Genomic DNA, 22,024 nt, shown 5'->3' on the forward strand with positions numbered 1-22,024 from the left:
AATGTCCATCTTTTCTGATAATTTGCTTTTCTGTAATGATTTTTGGTAGCAAAAAGAGTTGCCACTTTTTAGAATTGATCCTAATTAAGGCATTAAGTTAATTTTATAAACAAAAGTGATATCAAAGTTATATGGTTTTTTCTGAATGTAACGTATCAATGTTTCTGTAATGATTAAACAAAACAGATTGGATGCCATTTTAAAGTTATTTTTATTTGAACATATTTATAAGAGTCTCATTTGGGACACATTTTCTACATGTATTTTCAAAAAAGATGCTTACTGCTCTATTTATCGCAACATATAAATACATCGGGAAAATATCTCAGTGTACATTCTTCTCCCCACCTCATACATTCCCATTAAATATTGTATTTTCCATTCTTATTTATAATTTGTTCACAATGCTTCACTGATATCTATAATATTTTAACCAGATCTTCATCAATCCAATCAATTTCTTGGATTGCATTAAGATTTTATTATCTATTTTGCCATTACCCACAGATAGCCAAATTTTCAGATGCTTAGAATGCAACATTAGTGTCAACACTAGTCAGTGCTGTATTCACTTTATTATGCCATGTATTCCAGTGTCTATATTACAGAAATCTATACAGTAATTTTTACAGAAAATCCAAGTGTTTTAATCAATTTCTACAAATGGTTCTTCAAATTTGCTTTATGCACATTCACTGTGAATAGGAAGTCTTATCTACAGTTGTAATTGACAAGAAAAACAACTAAAAACAATCCATTTCTACAAACAATATTAAAAATTGTCAGTAGGCATAGCCTCTTTGAAGTATCCACCAACTTCTTACTTTTTTCCTTTAAGATTAGTGTAAAATTAAAATTTAAAGTATCTTATTTATATAAAATGACAAATATAAGATTATGGAAAATGGATTTAGTTGCAAACAAACCTGACAATTTTTTCATTGCATTTGTAACATAACTTGCCAATATACTTTTTTAAAAAATACAAGAAAAAGAAAAATGTAATTTATTAGTAAGAGTTGCTTTTGGTTAAATTGAATTTGACTTTTGGCCCAATCTTTATGAAGAAATAAACATTCTATCTGTTCAGATATCAGTGGGTAAGTTATTACAAGCTTTGATTTAAAAAGCAACATCCATCTCAAAGACGAAACAAATTTTGAACAAATATAAAGTATTTGTTCCATATGCCAGGATAAAACTATAGCTAATAACTACAGACAGTCGCCAAAGCATACATTTTTGTTTTTAAACATAATATTTTAAACCCAATAAATTAAATGTTAAACTTTAGGCACCAACAAGTTAGTACTAGGTTTCATACCATATATATTATAAAAAACATTTTAACAGCAAAAAGCAAAGTTATGATTGTATTGTATGTTGTACCAGTTCCCTAGCCATAGTAAAATAGGTCCCCACAAAAATAGATGTCAGAATAATATAGAAAGTTTAGCATTTTGCTTAGTCACTAGACCAAGATCCTTTACTTGTTCAGGTAGCTGTAGTGGCATTCTGTCACAGGTTTTTTTAGTTTTCCCAGTTCCCATTTCCCTAATAGATTATGGAGAATGAAGTGCAATCAAGTATTCTATCAAGTAATAACTATAGTCTGTTACCTAAGAAACAATATTAAATCAGGACTCCTTCTCTTCCTGTCTGTCTTAGCTACAATATCTAAAACAGCTGCAGGAAGTATAACTTTAATAACCTACTGATTCCTCATGCTTTCAGAACAGTTGCAGGAATGTATTCCAGTCCAGAATTATAAAGACTTTTGGTGGAGAATCTTTTAGGTCACAGCTTGTTTGAAGAAAAAAAAAATGCAAATCGATACCTTGTCTTCATCCTCTTGGCCAAAATCCCCATGCTATTCCTGGCAATAACAAAGCAATGACTACAGAGGAGAAGAGGTTCACTGCATTGTTATCCAGGATTGGTTTACCAGAAATGTGTGTTGCATTTTCTGTCTGATGGTTGACAACCATTCCAGTACGTTTATCAAAACCTGAAGAAGCAGTAAAAACAGCATGTTAACCAAATGGAGAAAACAGTCTTCAACAACACAATATGGCATCAACTTCAAAACAGAAGTCAAAGGTGTATTTGGCCCTCATTCTTATGTAAGGGTTTGGCTAAACCTGGCTATTTACAATTAAAATTTTGCTGTAGTAAACTGCCCTTTAAAGATAGAATACTGAAGCTGAGATTCTTAGGCTGAATCAATAAGAATCAACAAAACTACTACCCATTTTGTCAGTCTCAAGTTATTTCCCAGGTAAGAGTTTACTTCGAGATCACTGTTGACATATTGTGAGATTTATTGCTAGTGGAAAATGGCCACTGTCACAGCAGCAAATGATTGAAAAAATTATGTCTGAGGACAAGGTTGCAGATCGTAAAAAAGTCAAAAGTGTAGGCTGTAATCCTATATATACTTTTTTCAAAAGCAGCTCTGTAACACTCCTCAACTTTTAATCTTAGTCTATTCCATTTCAGACAGGGAAAATGTTCTTTTTTAGATTAAACAACTTCTAAACATGAAGGGAACAAATCTGTTCTTGTTGTGCAATTGTTTATATTTCTGCCAAGGGATTTATAAATCTCAATTTCCTATTATCTGTATGTTGTAGGTAGCAGGACTGCGCAGAGCTTTGGATCTGACTGCAGTTAGGCACTTTGGAGTGCATGAAAGTGCTCATAGACAACCTGTCTGCAAGTCTTAAGGCAGCATGTATGCAAGTCCAAGAAAAGTCATTGATTCATTAAACAACTGCAGACAAATGTTTTGTTTCCATTTTCACTAAAATATTTTTTAATAGTTTAGATTTAGGTAGAATATCAACTCTCCCTCCCCCAAATGTTGACTCTAACTCTTAATAACTTCCAGCTAAGTTGCTTACCTTCAGTATAATGCTTGTTATGTCTTGTTAAGAATTTTTCAGTATTACTCTTTATTATCTGATGTTAACTGGAATATGCTGTATATCAGGGGTCCCCAACCCCCGGTCGGTGGAACGGTACCGGGCTGTGAAATGCCAACAACCGGTCCGCACGAACAAGCAAAGCCCCATCCGTGGGATGCAGCCAGCACACAAAACCACGCACTCTCCGGTCCGTGGAAAAAACTTTCTCCACAGAACCGTCCCTGGTGTCCAAAAGGTTGGGGACCTCTGCTACATATGACGAAATAGCAATATCAATTAGTATTTCTAATTTATTTAATATAAAACATAAAAATATTTAAGATAAACATATTCTATGGTTATCAATCCTACATGTTCTACATCAGGGGTGTCAAACTCAATTTCATTGAGGGCCACATCAACATTGTGGTTGCCCTCTGGGGGGGGAGCGTGGCTGGGACGCGTGTGGCCTACTGGGTGAGCGTGGTTGGATGGGCGTGACCGATTGGGTGGGCATGGCCAGCTCCATATCACTCACGTCAGGGGTGCCTGGGCAGGACTGGGGCAGATCTGAGGGTCTCTGGCGGAGGGTGGGACCAGGGTGAGCGCCAGGACATAGTCCACTGGAGGAGTCTCACCATCCTTCTCAGGCCGGGCAGATGTCAAGCACCCAGCCCTCGAGTTCAGGGACCCTGCAGCCCAGCCTAGCCTAGCCCCACTTCCCCAAAGGGGTGCCCAGCTGCGTTTACCACCTCCTCGAGGCTGTTGCTGCTGTGCTTGCTCTCCTTGGCCAAGTTGCTTATGGTGTGTGCGGGAGGGCAAAATGTGTGGGTCAGAGAGAGGCCCACTCCCTCTCCCTGTGAGGATACCTGGCTTTGTAACCAAAGCATCGTCAGTGATAGGATGGGTGACCATCAGGAGGAGGGGACAAGGGAATGGCGAAAGGGCAGCAGGGCTGCTCATGGCCAAATGCTAAAGCAGGACTTCCTTCCTTCCTTCCCTCCCTTCCTTCCTCTGTTCTTTCCTTCCTCCCTCCCTTTTTCCCTCCCACTCTCCCTTCCTTCCTGTTCCTTCTTTCCTCCCTCCTACCCTCCGTTCCTTCCTCCCTGCTCCTTTCTTCCTGTTCCTTCTTTCCTCTCTCCCTTCCTGTCACCCTCTGTTCCTTGCTTCCTTCCTCCCACCCTTCCACCCACCCTCCCTTCCTTCCTCTGTTCCTTCCTCCCTCCCTCCCACCCTCCCTTCTTTCCTGTTCCTTCCTTCCTCTGTTCCTTCCTCCCTCTCTCCCTCCCTTTCTTCGTCCCTGATCCTTCCTTCCTCCTTCCCACCCTCCGTTCCTTCCTCTCTGTTCCTTCCTTCCTCCCTCCCTCCCTTCCTCCCTGTTCCTTCCTTCCTTCCTCTCACCCTCCATTCCTTCCTCCCACCCTTCCTTCCTCTGTTCCTTCCTTCCGTCCTCCCTCTCTCCCATCCTCCATTCCTTCCTTCCTCCCTTTTTTCCCTCCCTCCCTCCCACCCTCCGTTCCTTCCTCCCTGTTCCTTCCTTCCTCTGTTCCTTCTTTCCATCCTCCCACTCTGTTCCTTCCTCCCTGTTCCTTCCTTCCTTCCTCCCTCCCTTCCTTCTTTCCTCCATCCATTCTTTCCTTTGCTTTCTTATCTCTTTCCTTCCCCCGCGCTCAGGAAGGGGCAATGGGAGGGGGAGAGATTGCCATCGGCCATTGCTATACCACATGGGCGGATGGAGGCAGTCCCGTTGAAAGGGATGCCTCGTGGCTGCGAGGCTGGAGGTGCTGGTGGAGGGGTGGCGCTGATCTACAACCTGGTTGCGTCCATTAAAGCCAGAACGCGCTCAGCCTTACATCCACTGGAACCAGCAAGGAGCTACCCTGCCGCCTCGGTCTTGTCCCCCGAGTGTGCGCACAGGAGGCGGCCAGCACCAGCGTCCTGGGTGAAGTCAGCCTGTGGGGCAAGACAGTCAGCAGGGGTGCCGGACTCCACTTGCACACACATTCAGGGGACAGGGCGGGGCTGCCCCGTGAATTTAAGACTGAGCGCATTCTGGGTTTGATGGACGCAACCAGGTTGTAGATCAGTGCCACCCCACCTCCCACCAGCACCTCCAGCCTCACAGCCACGAGGCTTTCCTTTCACCAGGACAGCTCCCCCGCCCACGTGGGATAGCAAGACCAGCAGCAACATGGCAACACTGGCAATCTCTCCCCCTCCCCTTCCTGAGCGCGGAAGAGATGAGAAGGAGAGAAGGAAGAAAGTGTAGCAAAGAGGGGAGCTGGGGATCAGCGCTGGCTGGGAGGCTTTGCTGGAGCTCTGCGGATTCGGCAGAGAGGTCGGGAGCTCCGGTGGCCTCTGCGGTGGATGGCGGCGGGGCGGGGCTCCTGGGGAAGGATCTTTAAAGGGGAAGAGGAGAGTGTGGGAAGAAGATTTTATTTTCTCTTTTCTGGAGGAGGGAGAGCGAGGTAGGAAGTTGGCGAAAAGGCTTTTTATTCTTTAAAAAGGCCGTCGGAGCTCCCAATCTCTCTGCCGAATCCACAGAGCTCCAGCAAAGCCTCCCAGTCAGTGCTGATCCCAGCCAGCACTGATCCCCCCAACTCTCCTCTCCACTACAAAAGAAACGAAAGAACAAAGGTTCCACGGGGCAGCCCTGGAATCAGCAAGGAGCTGCCCTGCCGCCTCTGCCCCATCCCCTGGGTGTACGTACAGGAGATGGCCAGCGCCGGCGTCCTGGGTGAAGTCAGCCTGCAGGGCAAAACTGCCAGCAGGGATGCTGGACTCCACTTGTGCGCGCCCCCAGGAGGTGGGGCAAGGTTGCCCGTGTTCTGGCTTTGATGGATGCAACCAGGTTGTAGATCAGTGCCCGGTGGGCCTGGGCCAGACCGAGGTGCAGCGGGCAGGTCTTTTGCTATTTCCAGAGCAGGTCCCCGGGCCGGACAGAACCACATATCGGGCCAGATGCGGGCTGCAGGCCTTGTGTTTGACATGTCTGTTCTACATGATAAGATTACATTACTTTCTGTCCTCCTCTAACATGAAACTATCAGAATAACTATGAAAGACTATGGAAATCAGTACAAAAAGACTTACTACGTTGGAAAAAACTTCAGTTTTCTTTGCTGGGTNATATCCTACCTAAGTTTCTTTTTCTATTTCAGATGTTACCTATTTTAAAAAATGAATTGAACTTGAAAGAATGGCAGAGAGACTTGAACCGCTTTATTTGGGAGGGCAAGAAAGCGAGAGTTAAATTCAAGATTATTCAAGATGTTAGAGAACGTGGAGGACTTAAAGCTCCAAATTTGACACTGTATTATGATTCTTGAACTTTGCAATCTTAATAACATTTATTAAAACCTGCTTTTGCACATTTCCTAATTGATTTTTATAACAAATTATAACAATAGTTCATTACAAATATTCCAATTTGTAACAGAATCATTACTGTGTTACAAATGTTCCAATTTGTTTTATAGTATAGTAAAAAATTATAATGGCACTTTTTTTTAGATCCTGTGGGTTTAGTAATTTTGAACAGGAGAGGAATTGTTTATTTTTGTACTCCTACATTTATCTAAAGAGCTATTGTTTCTCTTTGGAAGAACAGCATACTTCTTGATAACGGATTCAATGCCATGTTGCTTTAATGTAATATTATTAAAGTTGTGCATTGGAACAGTTTCAAGGCATATGCCAGATATGCACTATGTATTATTCAATAAGTCCACCAGCCATTTATCATGCATGTCGAATGAATTTGCAATCTTACTTAGGCAAACAGTAATAACTACAATGGGCTTTCCAGCATGTAAGGATCCACTCTTCATAACTGATGGTCTTTGTTTTTGCTGAATATATTACATAATTCATAAAAATATTTTATGTAATGTTACTAATTCAGATTTTAGAATTAGTAATAATCAAATATTCTTAGGGAATCCAGAGTTCAGTGGCCTATAAAAGTACTTATGTACTTTTATAGTATTCTTTAATATCTTCATAAATGACTGAAGTGAGGGAATAGAAGGGGAAGTCATCAAATTTGCAGATGACAATAACCTGGCAGGAATAGTCAACACCCTAGAAGACAAGCTCAGGATCCAAAAAGATCTTGACAGACTTGAACAATGGGCCCTATCCAACAACACGGAATTTAACATAGAGAACAATAAACTTTTATACCTAGGCATTTTATTCCTAATAGCTGAAAATTAGTTAATAAGCTATACCTAAAAGTAATTAGAAAAAAGAAGTTTTAGTAATGTTTAATTGTTTTTTGACTGGGACTGGAATTTGATTATTTGGAAATACAAGGGGATTTGTTTAAAGACACATTTGTTTGCTTATTAAATCCAAGAAATACATTTGGATCTCCTGCCTGCTGGATAGCATTGTGATTGGATCTTGAAAAATTAAATTTGGATGCATGGGTTCTAGATTTCTATGGCAAATGATATATTATTTGCTGTTCCCTGGGAGGAGACAGCAAATATATTGTTTTCATATAAGAGGTTAATCTCCACTGTTATAATGTTTTTATTTCTCTATTGAGATAGTAGGTTCTGTGTTGTCTTTTTGAGCAAAACGTTATGTTTTTGGCTGCATTAACCCATGTTGCAGTTCTTACCATTGTTCTCCTTCCTTTCTTTTACATTTGTCACTGTCTTGTGGATCCATTTATCATTCTCATTGCTTCTAATATAAAGAGGAGATGAAGTTATAGATGGTGACTATACTTTGTTTATTAATCAACTCTTCTGTCAACCAGGACAATTTAATTACAATACAATAAAGTTTAAATAAAAAAAATGAAGGATTCATATTGGACATAATACATTAAGTTTGCAATTTGGAATTTTTGATAAGTCTTACTAGACTTTTGCTGTTTAATATGGACAGATGAAGTTTTAGAGATGGGCTTATAGAATGAAGACATTTTGGTTGTATTTTAAAAAATAGTGCTAAATTGTTAATGTTGATTATGCTTGATGGAGATTAAGAGGGGTTCTATTTTTCTATTTTTTTAGTGCTTAAACATATTCTTAATTATTTTAATTTTGTGTAAATTATTTAAAAACATTTTTATTGTGTTGTATTTTATTTGTATAATATAATCTTTAATAAAGTTATTGAAAAAAAGGACAGGAAATAAGTGAACCAGTGTCCTTTTGAAAGTGCTAACCGCATTACAGCAAGATGTCTATTGCTTCATCTCCACAGCTTTAAACACACTGGACACTGAAGTTTCCTCACAACGAGCAATAACTTAGCAATCCAATGAGCAAATAGCACAGGATAAGCATATATTTCCAGTGTACTGGTTGCAAAGAATTGTTCTTTATAGGCAATTTGTTGGGAAGCCTTGGAGAATTCTATTATTTATAACAGCCTTGCAATTCATTTACATTTTATGCACACCTTGGAAATTTTATTCCCATTTGCCCAAAAGGGGGGAAAAAACAAAGAAAATTACAATCAAATATACACTCAGGCACCTTCTGTAAGCTATACATTTTGGATGCACATATACATACCTAAATTGACAAGAAATATAATTATTACCAAACTAAATTGATGGGATTTACAACAATAGTAATGTTAAATATTACTGTATTATATAATATATGGTGAAGAATAATGCTATTTTATTAATTTCTAGGGTGCCCAACTCTAAAACAAGCTTGAGCAGTTTCACTAGATTAAAAAAAAATGACTATATAAAAAAATAACAGAAGTATGTTTAGATATTTGGTTGTAAATAATATCATGAATACAATTTTGGCTTAGCGAATAACATGTTAAAAGTCCTGTTCAACTCTAATCAGGCTTATAATTTGTTGTCTCCTTTTTGTTGCTTTCTGGATAGTTTGGCTAATGGCTGGCAATCATGGGAGATGTAACTAGAAGTTCTATATCATATAAAGCTGCTTATCCCCACTTTATACAAACAGCCTCTAATATAATAAAAACACACAGATACATATGCTTGTGCTTGGAAAATTAGATGTCAGAGACCAACAAAATATAACACCCTCTGTTTAATAATAATAATAATAATAATAATAATAATAATAATAATAATAATAATAATAATAATAATAATAATAATAATAATNGATGGATTGTTTATATACAAAAGAAGCATAGAATAGTGGAATATAATTTAGGTTTTTAATTAACTGGTTTTTTTTTATGTATATATTTCTTTTATTCATGCAGAATTTATATACCTTGTGGAGTTAGAGATATTATTAATTGTTTACTTATATTTGAATATTATCCTGGGATTAGGTTTGGGAAGTCTCGGGGGGGGGGATGCGGGTTTTATATTATATTTGTGTTGTATTTGTATGTTTTCTTTTTATGATGAAAATAATAAAAAAATTTATTGAAAAAAAAAAAAAAGATTACATTACTTTTCTACTAATCTAAAAAATTATTTAAAAACTTACCACTGTACTGCATTGTTGCTCCTAAATAGGAATCAATGATAGAGCCTAGTAAACCAGCAGAACCACCAAACACAATAATTGGCCATTGTGGAGCAGATATGTCCAAATCATTCACAAAAATCAACTGGGAAATGAAGTAAGCCATGCCAACGAATGTGCCTCCAAGCAAACTTGAAATTAAACCCACTAAAGTAACACCTCCATTAGTACCTAAAATAAATGAAATATTCCAAAATTAGTATTCTAAATTTGCATTAAATAGAGCAGTGATGGCGAACCTTTTAGAGACCAAGTGCCCAAACTGCAACCCAAAGCCCACTTATTTATCGCAAAGTGCCAGGGCTGCATCAGCATTGTGGTGCCCTCAGGGGGGGTGGGGGAGTGTGGCTGTAGTGGTCACGGCAGACTGGGTGAGCGTGGTCGGGGCCAGGGCGGCGGGGGCCAGTCCCTCGCCATCTCCAGGGCATCCCGGGGGGCCAACGCCACTTGCTCGCTCACTTCCTGCCCTGTCACTTCCAAATGCCACGTGCTCGCTACTCTGGCGAACTCTGCTGGGGCAACGGCGCGCATGCCCACAAAGAGGGCTCTGAGTGCTGCCTCTGGCACGCGTGCCATAGGTTTGCCACCACTGAAATAGAGCATAAAACCTGACATACTACACATATTTGGACAATATCTTATTTTAAATAAAATTACATTGACAATATCCATCTTTATTCTTTTCGCAGGACAGCAAACAAGTAAAACAAAAAGGAGAATCCCAGTAACCCTTAATCCATTTTAAGCTAACCTCAGCAAATACCATGTGCTACCACTGATGCAGCAATCTAGCTGAATCCACCTAATTAAAAAACTTGGAACAAACTTCAATTTTTCTCTTTCCAGAAATGCACTGTTAATACTAATATTAATTACACCCATCGCCTGTTCACCGCCCTGAGTCCCGTAAGGGAGATAGGGTGGTATATAAATTTAATAAATAATAATAATAATAATAATTATTATTATTATTATTATTATTATTATTATTATTATTCCAATCATTGTTCACTTCAGTGACAGGATTATCATATTGTATTAAACTGAGACTTGTTTTAAATAGTAATGTCCTTGGTTAATACATGACACAAATTCATCACTCAAACAACTGCATTATGCTTTTAGCAAGGTAATAATATTGTTATAGTTGAACTGAGAAAAATTTGTACTATATCAATATATAATATATAATTGTACATTTTTGCTCAAACCAAAGTTTTCCAAGGTGACTTACAATATCACAAGAACAGAGTAATACACAGTGCATAATAACATAAAAGCAACAGAGTACTGAAAGTTTATTTGCAGCAAGTTGCAAGGATAAAAAGTCTTCACCTGGCATTGTAAACACAATAAAATTAATGCTACGCATATTTTAATCGGAAAGCAAATGAGAAAGCTATGTATAAAAATGTCTTCTCTGATGGACAGTTTACAATGGGAGGACAATGGTAATCCTCGACTTGTGACCAAAAGTGAACCCAGAATTTTAGTTGTAAGTTGTTGTGATTGTAAGTTACGTCACTGTGTGACCAGACTTGATCGTATGACTGTTTTTATTACAGTGGTTAAACAGGTCACTATGGTTGTTAAGCAAATCACAGGGTCATCAGTTCAAATCCAGGTTCTCCAATGGATGGTTTTAGGCATACAAAAACATTTTTCTATTTAAGGGCTATCTGGCAGTTACACCTCCTCACCAAATTAACATATTAATCACAGACTTATTATAATTGTAAACAGCTGTAATGGAATGCATTAGTAGTCTTAAGGAAGGAGAAGAGAGATGCTGCCTAGGAAAAATCAGACAAGACAGGCAGGAGCCCACAATTACTTAACTGTCATAGAAAGAAAATGAGAAAGGGCCTGCCCTAATGGATCAGGCAGTTAAAAGTGTCTGCTGGGAAGTTTGCAAGAGTCTGTTAATGTAGCCTTACAATAAAGTAGAATTAGGTAATCTAATTCTGTTTCCTATCTGGTTTACCTGGAAGGACAACATGTTAGTTTCGGAGATATTTTGGCCAACTGTATTACTGCATCAATGATTCAGCTACATGGTAACTGGGAAATAGAAGGCAAAAGTTCAACTAATACAAGTCTTTCAGGCCAAATTCAAGACTATTCAAGCTACACTCATGGCTGAGTTTACACATCATGCTAAATCATGAGGGTTTATTTGATTGTGGTTTTCTGCATGTGATTCTACTCATGATTTATAAACCATGGTTTATAGTTCAATATGTAGGAATCTAGTCAATTATTGTTTATATAATATGGTTGCTAAAACAATGCTTAACATTAATTAAACCAAGACCACAGAAAGAATGTTGAGAGACTGTTTACTATCATTCATTCAGCTGAGATAATTTTGAAATTCAAGCTCACCTACTGGAACTTTTTTCCAGGTTGTTATTAGCCGGGGTTCATGACCTATGACAGTGCCAATTTCTGAAGCCCAGGTGTCCCCAGCACAGCAGGCCAAAGCACCCAGTAATGATAGACACATCCAGGATGCTGTGTATTGTTTAGAGAAATCTACTGGAATTTCACCTGGTCCATTTTCAATCATATATAGCAGAGCCAATTCTGCAGGTACACCACCATTGCAAAATACCTGCACCCAATTTCTTTGTCCACCTGTATACAAACAGAGAAGCTATAAGCTGTTAAGAGAAAACAAACATTTAACAGCCTGGAGAGTATATACTTAGAGAAAAAATGAGTAATGCTATGCTTATCTCAAATCATTAAATTTTCAATTTTGACTCAAAGCAAATATTAATACAAAATTATGTTGCTTACATATTTAACTCAGGTGATTCATTAGAAAGATGATGTCAAAAAATATTTATTTAGCCTACAGATCCAATCCACTAGATATTGGTGATTAAATATATTTTTTTACCCATTCCCCTTGCAACTTTCCAAAGATCACAAAAATTGGCCTCTAACAATGCTTGCTTATTCTAAAAATATCCATTCCTTTCTCTCAATAGAATCCTGTTCCCCAAGGAAATATTTCCAGGATCTTGATGAATGATAAGGAAAGGACAAAAGTGAAGTGGGGAAGGCCAGCTTCTTCCTACCCTGATCCAATCTAAGGATTACAAAGGTCCCCAAATCCTTATTGTTTTCCTTGCATAGGTGCTCTTGTTTGGGGCCTGCCATTCTGCTGGGAGGGGGAGAGGAAGTTTACTTTCGCTTGGGATAACTTTCGCTTTCTGCTTTTCTTCTTCCGCCCCTACCCACTTGAGAAAAGACTGTGTCTCCCTTATCAGGGAGACAGCTATGGAGAAACGAAACTGGAGAAGACCTTGAGATGTGCGCCAACTGTGCCAGTTACCCCAAAATCATACCACCTGTGGATTGGCTGGATTTCAAATGGACACTATGACTTTGGTGGGAGGAGGAAGATTGCTAGTTTAACTATACCATTTAGGCGGGCTTTTCCCCAGATCTCGCTTTGACTTCCCTACTGTCACTAACCCCTAATAAAAGTTCCTTTTGCGACAATGCCTGTTTCAAGAGTTCTGCTTTCTTGGGTGTTTAGCTGAGGAGGGTCCTTACACCATTCCTTCCCTAAAATCATAGGGAAAATCATCATCATTAAATTTCTTAAAACTAAAAGCTTACCTTCTTTGTATTCTGAATCTATTTGTTTTTTTACTTCTCCTTTCCACTTGGTAAGTTTGGAAGAAGTAATGAAAAACATGAGCATGGAGGTAAAAAAGCTGTAATTTGCAACAGTGAGGATAAATCCAACAATTAAACCTGAAAGAAGGAAAGTTGGAGAATTGCAATTTACTTTTTGCAATCACTTTCTTCTAGAAATTTAATTATTTGACTTTTAAAAAGAAATTGGCATCAACCTATACTGAAATAATAGTCCAATAATTTTATTGTTTTGCGCAGATTGTGCAAGTTAAAGCAATCTTGCAGGAGGAAAACACTATGTAGTAACAATATCAAAAAGAATCACAAAACAGTTGCAATATGGAATACTCCTATTCAGTTTTCTAGCCAGCCATATCTTGTTTTATGATATTCCACTGCATTCTTCTATAATATTGAACATACTCAATTCTCCTTTAGCTGATTTATATGGATTCCTGTCTTAAGTTATTTTCCTCAAAAGATTTGTTCTATTTTAAATCTTGATTCCTTCTCCAACACACTATACCTCAACATCTGCTATCAGTATATAAATAGGAACAGTTATTCCAATACTTCATTTCTCTTTCCTATTCTTTTTTCTTTAGAATAGGAAAACAAAACAAAAGATTATGAGCAAAGAATACCTTCTATTTCAGCTCTTCAGGGGTCTTTGAAAGTATTGGGCAATAAAATCTCCAAATTCAGTATTTATGTAGTATTTTTACATTTTATGGAAATATAAGCTAGCTTCCCCATGTTTCTGCATTCCATATGTAATGGTCTAAACGCCATCATTCCAATTAATATGCTCATTAATTATTCTACCTTATCTTGTTTGGAGGAAAGCAGCACTACACCTTTCGTTCTGTTTATAACTCTCTTCAGGCTATTGCTTCTACCAGAACATTCTGGTAATATGACTGGAAGAATATCATCCATTCATAATCCAGGTATCTGAAGATACATTCATATCAATTTTTCTTATATTCTGCATTTGGTGTTTCTGATAGAATCTGGTGTGTTTCCTAAATTCCGTTTTTATCAGTATTTCAAATTTTATTATAAATGCTAGATTCACACAAACTCTAATAATAACCATAAATAAATGAAATAATTCATATTCTCCATTCCTCCCATGTAACTTAAAACTGTAGGCCATTTTGAAGAGTGTGGAATAATCAAGATGAGTTTCTGTTAAACGAGTTAGATGAAACTTGCTAAGAATCATAATTACACTATGAATTCCATAAAGAAAAGGTTGCACAATAATTATCAGGTACAGAGATAGCAATTTTTTCAGGGGTAAAAAGCCATCAAATTATTATTCAATATAGACCAAGCATCCTCCTTACCCAAATTATGTGAGGTTGGATGCTCTGGATACTTTTGAAGCTTCTTTCCTCCTTTAAGTCCCAATTCTTTAGCACAGTATTTCTAGTATAGGCAAATTTCTCAACTATACTAATGAAGTATTAGTATGACTACATTAATTATTTTGAATATGCTGAAAAATACAAAGAAAAATGCTTGCATAGCTGCTGTAGTAATCTACTGCCAATAACTTTTATTGACCTATTCTGATATCAGATATCAGAAGAAATATCAAATTTCTTCTAAAAGGACCCCAGTGTCTTATTGTGGTTGATCAGACATAGGATCTAAAATTCCTCAGGCTATTTTCGATATTTGTATAGGACAACTTGACTGAATATATGTACACACACATACAAATGTACATACATATACTTACATATACACACTCACATATACACAAATAAAATTTCATCTGATACCAGGTATACATACGCATATATACATACATACATATATATACACATACATACATACATACACATACATATATATACATACATATATACATATATATATATACACACACACAAATGTAACTCATATTTGTTATGAGTTACTCATTATTTGAGTAATGTCTATGTTTACATTAATTACATAATTTGAACATAAATATCTATTCAAGTAATGAGTAACTCATAACAAATCCAATTCTATGGAGCCCAACATAACCCTAGATTAGATACCATCATATGAAGTATAAAAGATAGTTGCATAGATTTAGAGACAAGCCACCTCTGAATTCTACTTTATTTTCCATTCCGGGTGCAGAAGAGAATTTGCCAAATGATACATCAAATAATAAATAATTTACATATATTTATCCCTATAAAGTGATGGGAATAGATTATTGCCACAATAAGAAGAGAATTGTCATGAGTCTGACTAATGATTATTTCAACCTTGCACCTCCAGGTAACACTTTAAAAAAAAAAGCATAATGACAATAAACAAAAATACATCTTAATGCTAAGTTGAAAGGTGAAGGAAAATACCTACATCTCAAAAATCTATACAGACAACCAAAATTAAGAGATAAGGCCATACCTCCTATTGCTCCACCATGATCAAGACTCTTTTTCTTAAATCCTCGTGAAGCAATTATTAGTGGAATTAAAATTGAAAAAAGCCAGCGCCATGGAGAAATTGGCCGCAAACTACCTAAAAAGTATGTTGAAAACAGTACACAGAATGTCAAGACCAATATTCTATTGTACAAATCATGTTTTTAAAACTGTTGAAGTAACATACACTTGAAATTGTATCACTTTATATACAAGTACAGTAAAATATTCTGGGATAGGGGAGCAGTTAGGTTCTATGAAAAAAAACACACCCTCTAATGGCAATGGGCCAATTGAAGAAATACCCTGCAAAGTTGGGGTCTCCAATCCCCACCCAGTCTGTTTGGAGCCGCACTGGTCTGCGGCATCCCAGCAACCAGGCCATGCAAACAAGTGAAGCCCCATCTGTGGGATGCAGGCAGCACACAAAACCATGCCCCCCATGGTCTGTGGAAAAACCTTTCTCCATGGAACTGGTCCCTGATGCCCAAAAGGTTGGGGGCTGCTGCTGTAGGGCAGGGCTTTTCAACCAGTGGTACAGGTACCACCTGTGGTACATTGGCACCTGGCAGGTGGTACACGAGCATCCTAGAAAAGTGGTAGCAGGGGAGGGGAATGAGCTGAACCGGTGGCAGCACCGCACAAGCCTGAGCGAGAGACGGATGGAGCTGCAGGGCTGTCAGGGCTCAGGGAAGCGCCAGGATCAGTGCTGCTTTCCAGCTAATTGGTGCTTCTTTGGGGTTGTCAGGGCTCAGCGGAAGCGCCAGGATCAGCGCCAGGCTCCAGCTGGAGCTCGGCGCTGATCCTGGTGCTTCTGCTGAGCCCTGAAGAAGCACCAATCAGCTGGAAAGGAGCACTGATCCTGGCGCTTCCGCTGAGCCCAGAAGAAGCACCGATCAGCTGGAATGTTGCAGCATCTCCAGGGTCTTGTGATTTACATTCAGATGCTTGGCAACTGATTCATATTTATGACGGTCACAGTGTCCCAGGGTCATGTGAAGTGACCAAAACCTGCTGCAACCACCCAGCAGACGGGGGGAATAAAAACCAAACACCACCCCACCCCACCCCCGCTGCCAATCCTCAGCAGAAATGCTCACAACAATGAAAACCTCGGACAGGAAGAAGAGCGTGGCCGGGCGGGCAGGCAGGTGTCTTGCTCGGCTGTGGCTTGGGGGGCACTTTTTTCAGTGCCATTGTGACTTCGAACAGTCACTAAGCGAACTGTTGTAAGTCGAGGACTACCTGTACTTTATCACTTTTTTCCTTTTTTTTATCATCAAGTTTTTGACACCTTGCTAGGCAACTGGTGGTATTCGGATGTTGCCATATCCTAAAAGTGGTACACTGGGTGAAAAGGTTAAAAAGCCCTGCTGTAGGGTATAAAGTGGAAGTAATTTTACCCTTTGTGGAATCTAGAAACACTTTGAATTCAGACATATTTTTCATCCACATCACTTAACAACCAAAATGTTCTTATTTATTTACTTACCTATTGACTATAATTATTTTAACAACTTCATGCAGATTCCTGGCAGTTTATAATCAAACAAAATACATAAAATCACAACAGCCCCCTAAAAGCAACTCTACATTTTCAGCAATCAACTGTGCTACGATAAAGCTCTGTCATGACTGCAAGTGGAAAACTATAAGGGACAATACCATCCGGATCTCTGGAGACCAGTGTTAAGCATAGGGGCAAGGCATGAAAAAACCCAACCATGTTCTAGCCCCTTTATTGATTTTATTTGAGTGGCTGGATTCTCAAGATGGTCTTCTGGTCCTAAATGAACTGATCAAGTTGGTTCTGCCTGAAGCAGGAGAGCCTACCAGTAGCTAGGGACTGAATCATAAAGACTCTGCGCATTAAAGGCAGCATTTTGAATTGTGAGTCATGTGGCACACTTGTTAAAATGCAGTATTGGAGGCTGACTCTGCCCACTGCCAGGAGTTTGATCCTGACCGGCTCAAGGTTGAATCAGTCTTCCATCCTTCCAAGGTCAGTAAAATGAGGACCCATATTGTTAGGACCAAAATGCTGACTCTATAAACCACTTAGACCAGGGGTGTCAAACTCGCAATGTCACGTGACATGTAGCGACATATCGCGACTTTTTTTCCATTGCCGGCAATGGGGTGGGTGCAGTTTCGCCATGATGCATCCAGCCCACGGGCCGGCAGTTTAACATCCCTGACTTAGATACTGCTGTAAAGCACTATGGAGCACTATATAAGTCTAAGTGCTACTGCTATTGCTATTGCTATTGAATTGTACATGGAAACTTGCTGGCAATCAATACAGCACCATAAAATGATACAACACTGGCATTTTGCACCAACTGTAGGTTTCAGGTAGTCTTCAATGAGCCCCACCAAAATTAGGTTTGAGTATGAGCATATGAAAAGTGGAAAGTACAACACAAAATTACAGTATACAATGCTCCTGTTCAGCATTTCACATAGTGTTTCCTTTTCCTTCTGTACCATCTTTTTACTATCAACATGTTTTACTCTTCATATGGTTATTTTCAGTCTCCTTAACATATTCTATCCTCTATTTTAGTCTATTAATATGCTTAATGAATTTGAAATTATAGAGTGTTTTGTAAGCCTTATGAAAGACAACAGAAAGTAAATGGATATTAGACCACAAACACTGCATCCTGGATTCCAAACATACCAGTTGTAACACTGTCCCTTTTCTTTGAAGAAGCTTAGGAAACCATATCCTGTCTAATTTCTTTCATTTTATTTATGCAACAAACCAGTTTATTGGCTAATATATGTTACAGTTGTACAGAAGTGTTTCTCACACTTCTGCAACTTTAAGCTGGCTAGGGAATTTAGAGAGTTGGTGTGCACACATCTTAAAGTTACTAAGGATGGAAACACTGGTTTTGAGGTCTCACACCATCTGAAATTACATTGCCAAAATCTGTTGGCAAAAGTTCTTTTAATTGATAGATATCACTGCGGCATACACAGATGACAGTATTTTAAAAAACGGGTATTTTTATTTTCTCAAAATACCAGCTATACATGCACACACACACAGCCTTTATTATTTTTATAAATAATTCAAGGTGATGAACATACCTAATTGTGAAGCAAATAGAAGGAGATCAGTTATAATAAATTATTGACATAATGTATTCTGAAGCATCTGAAAGTGTACTCATATTTAAAATATATGATTCTCTCAAATACATTATAATACTTCTAGTTACTACCAATTAAATTACTGGCTATACATATATTTCAAATATTAACGTTTTTAAAATATATAGTTTTTAATATTATAAGTGGTTGCATATATTTTGATAAACTTCAGCAGTCACCTAAAATATTTCAGTTATAGAAATATATGGCAAAAGTATGCTTACATATCAACATTAGCTACTGAAAGTAATTAAACTGTGAATGCAATAAACTAAAACATTTCATAAGTATCTAATGACTTTAAATTTACCATAATATGTGCTTGCGGTCATGGACACAATCCAGAAAGATAAAGAAATGCATATAAGTATACTCAAAATGATGATGTTTGTTATCATTTTGAAGTAATCTTTATTGAAATCATTCCAGGAATAAAACAGCATTGAAAATCCAGAACTGATTACCTGTGTATAGAAGAAAGCAGAAAATGTTTTAATTGTTTAGATAAATAAAATATATAAAAAATCATGCAAAGTCAGAAAGAATGAACTATATTTCCATGGGGGGAATTTTGTTACTTTTGTGGAGATAAAGAAAATATATGTGTGCAAATCTGCCCAGTTAAAATATAATACAATACCTTCAAGTCTTTAATGGGGCAACCATTCAGATATTTATGTTTTTTTTGTTACTGTGTGTACAAGTCTTTTGGCATGGGTGCTTATTTGTAATATAAATGCTGACAATTCATCTCAAGAAGTACATTTTGAATGCATGTAGCAGAAAAAGGATGCACAGGTGAATAAAGTAGAATCCTTCCTCACCTTGCACTACTCCTACTGCAAATATTTCTCAGAGTCAAACTCACTGCCACTAATATAGGGTTATCATCAGGCATTCAGCAAAAAGAGGACATGTGTCAGGCATAGTCTTAAAGTATAATGCAGAGGTGTTTTTTGAGTATCTGGGTTTTTAAATTTTTTAAACTGTTTTCATAACAGTGGTCAAACTTTCCTTTACTGTGGCCCTGTAAATTCTCTTCTTTCTTTTCTTTGTTTATCAATAGCTTAGATTTACATTATTTATGTCCTGAAAATAAAGATTTATTGAAACAAATATTACAATTGAAGAACCAGTCTTTTGGTGCTGGAAAAAATGATTTTGTATACATGAAGGCCTACATTTTTGCTATAAATATTTTCACGATGCCAAGAAAGTTAAACATTGTCACTTCTTTTTCTTTCCCCCATCTGTCTTTTCCATTTGTCTGTTTGCCTTTGCCTATTCAAGATACCTGATAACCCTACACTACTAAAGCTACACTGGGAGATGAAGTCTGGAGTGACGGGCTATAAATTGTTGTCACTGTATTCTTTAAAAAAAAAACTTGGGCAAACAAAAGAGAGTCAAACGTTAGTCATCTGCCTTTAACTTACGAGTTTTAATAACCTACTACCAATTCAATGCAAAAGTCAAAGTATAATCCTAATCAAAATAGATATCCAGAATGTATACAAGTCATTGGCTATTTTCAATATATTTTAATATTGGAAATATTCATACTTCATATTCATATCCCTTGAAAAACTTCCAGCATGTATGTGCAGTACAGGATAGAATACGCGTTGGAACAGTCTAGTCTAGGGAAAGCCCTCAACAATTGTGTTTAAAGATACATCCGCCCACACTACTCTTCACTTCTGGCTTCTTATTTAATTTCAATCATTTATATAGTCTAAATGCTGTTGGGCTCGCTGTCCAAGATGCTTAGTACACAGTAAAGAGCAAACGGAGCTCCTTACGAGTAAGGACGGTACTGGGGAAGCATGAGCAGCTCGCTTAACAGGCGCCGAGCCTGCCGAGCTTGCATCTCAACTTCCTGACACACCTCAGGGCCAGAGGGGCCTCGCCTGGCTTCAGCCGACCTTCTTGGGGAGGCAGATACTGTTCCATCCTCTTCCCAGCGAGCCGCGGATCAAATCAGCAAGACGGCAAGGAAGCCCCATCAGCGCTGAACCCTTAAGCAACCCTCACTCGAGACCACTCCTCCGAATTAATCTTGAGCAGGGTCGGTTTTGTCCTTCCGGGGAATAATGAGCGAGTAGAGGTACAAAGTCAATGCTTTGGACGGCAGCTTGCCCTCCTATCTGCTGCTGCAAAACGCGAACCTTCTAGTTTAAACTTCAGTGAGAATATTTTTTTAATCAAAGACCAGTTATAATTTAGTAACTTCTGAGCAACATGGATAGGGCTGCATTGTAAAAAAAAAATACGTAGCATCTCCACCAAAAGCATGCAACGAATCTGTAGATCCAAACAAGAGGTTACTTGTCGGATTTTGCAAGGCAGAGAATCCTTGATTGATGCTTTTATTAGGACGACTCAGCTATTGCATTTGGGCGGTTTCCCCATGAATCACAATTATAATTGTTTCTTAATCTGTAATGTTACCCATAGATCAAGAAAGTATCACAGCCATGGCTTCCAATTTGTGATAATGGATATTGGAATAAATACAGTATCAAATCAAGCGTGAACTGAGCGTAGACCATTTATCATTCTACTTCATTCCTATCTCTAGCTGTCTACTTCTAACGCGCATGCGTTTTCGTGGGTGGGTTAAAGTTGAGCTTTAGAACTTTATTTTTCATCAGCAAAAATTAAGACCACTGCGGGCGCTTTTTAGAATGCTTTCTTCTTCATTAAAACCACTCTTTCCTTTTTATGCGCTCCATTGCTTCCGCCTAAATGCTTGGCTTTTCCTACCACTGCTATACACAACTGAAGCTCAGTCGCCCCATCAGCAATTTTCAGTACTTAAAAAGGTTTCTGTCCTTCCGTAAGTAACTAAATCAAATCGCTTAAATAGAAATGAATTTAGTTTTATCAGTTTCACTTTTAAATGCATAAACAGTACTCAATGAGACTTTTTTTAAGCAAAGTTCACATTTTATCTGAATTCCCCCTTCATAAATAGAAGCTATAAATGATGAATCTTAAATATTTGAACTGGTTAGACCTGTGAACATTAGATACCTTTCTTTGTTTAAATCACAATAACAAAAACAGGGTGATAATTCTACATTCACCTGGGAATGACTTAAATGATTCTCTGAGTGTGAGTGTGTGAATGTGCATTTCACTTTAGTTTTAGCAATAACGAGCCATCATTTTACTGCACAATTTCTTCCAGTTCCATTAAGATTGGATAAGCACAAATTGTTCCCAATTGTTCATTAAAATAGGCACACTTGGTGAATTCATGTAATAATAATTACTACCAAAAGAACTTTGTGAGCAAGCCTTGTGGTCTTTTTAAATTTAGTCTTGATGCTAATCTTAGGCATTTTTGTACATGCTTTGATGGGACCTT

General features: G+C 38.0%; 1 protein-coding gene across 3 annotated transcripts; it reads right to left on the minus strand.

The window, feature by feature from the left end:
• Positions 1-556: 556 nt before the first annotated feature.
• Positions 557-20,902, minus strand: TMEM19 (transmembrane protein 19). 3 transcript variants are annotated; one of them, XM_015811789.1, is made up of 7 exons: positions 20,577-20,902; positions 18,962-19,115; positions 15,473-15,586; positions 13,034-13,171; positions 11,786-12,037; positions 9,362-9,571; positions 557-2,008 (listed from the first exon to the last, which is right to left on the minus strand). In XM_015811789.1, exons 1-7 carry the CDS (start codon positions 20,655-20,657, stop codon positions 1,845-1,847), a joined length of 1,113 nt encoding a protein of 370 aa, XP_015667275.1. In that variant the 5' UTR covers positions 20,658-20,902; the 3' UTR covers positions 557-1,844. The 3 variants fall into 3 exon arrangements, with proteins under 3 accessions (XP_015667275.1, XP_015667276.1, XP_015667277.1); XM_015811790.2 differs by having other exon boundaries at positions 20,540-20,619; XM_015811791.1 differs by lacking the exon at positions 20,577-20,902 and adding an exon at positions 20,454-20,521.
• Positions 20,903-22,024: the final 1,122 nt, after the last annotated feature.

Source organism: Protobothrops mucrosquamatus, unplaced genomic scaffold (assembly GCF_001527695.2).
Source record: "Protobothrops mucrosquamatus isolate PMUCROS unplaced genomic scaffold, P.Mucros_1.0 scaffold49, whole genome shotgun sequence".
Classification (NCBI taxonomy): Eukaryota; Metazoa; Chordata; class Lepidosauria; order Squamata; family Viperidae; genus Protobothrops; species Protobothrops mucrosquamatus.

Excerpts from the sequence above, each read along its gene's own strand:
- TMEM19 (XM_015811789.1), bottom strand. The coding sequence starts at position 20,657 with ATGGGGCTTCCTTGCCGTCTTGCTGATTTGATCCGCGGCTCGCTGGGA. Across the intron at positions 19,116-20,576 it reads GTATCTGCCTCCCCAAGAAG|GTAATCAGTTCTGGATTTTC; the intron begins GTCGGCTGAAGC and ends TTCTATACACAG. Across the intron at positions 13,172-15,472 it reads TCATGGTGGAGCAATAGGAG|GTTTAATTGTTGGATTTATC; the intron begins GTATGGCCTTAT and ends TCCTTCTTTCAG.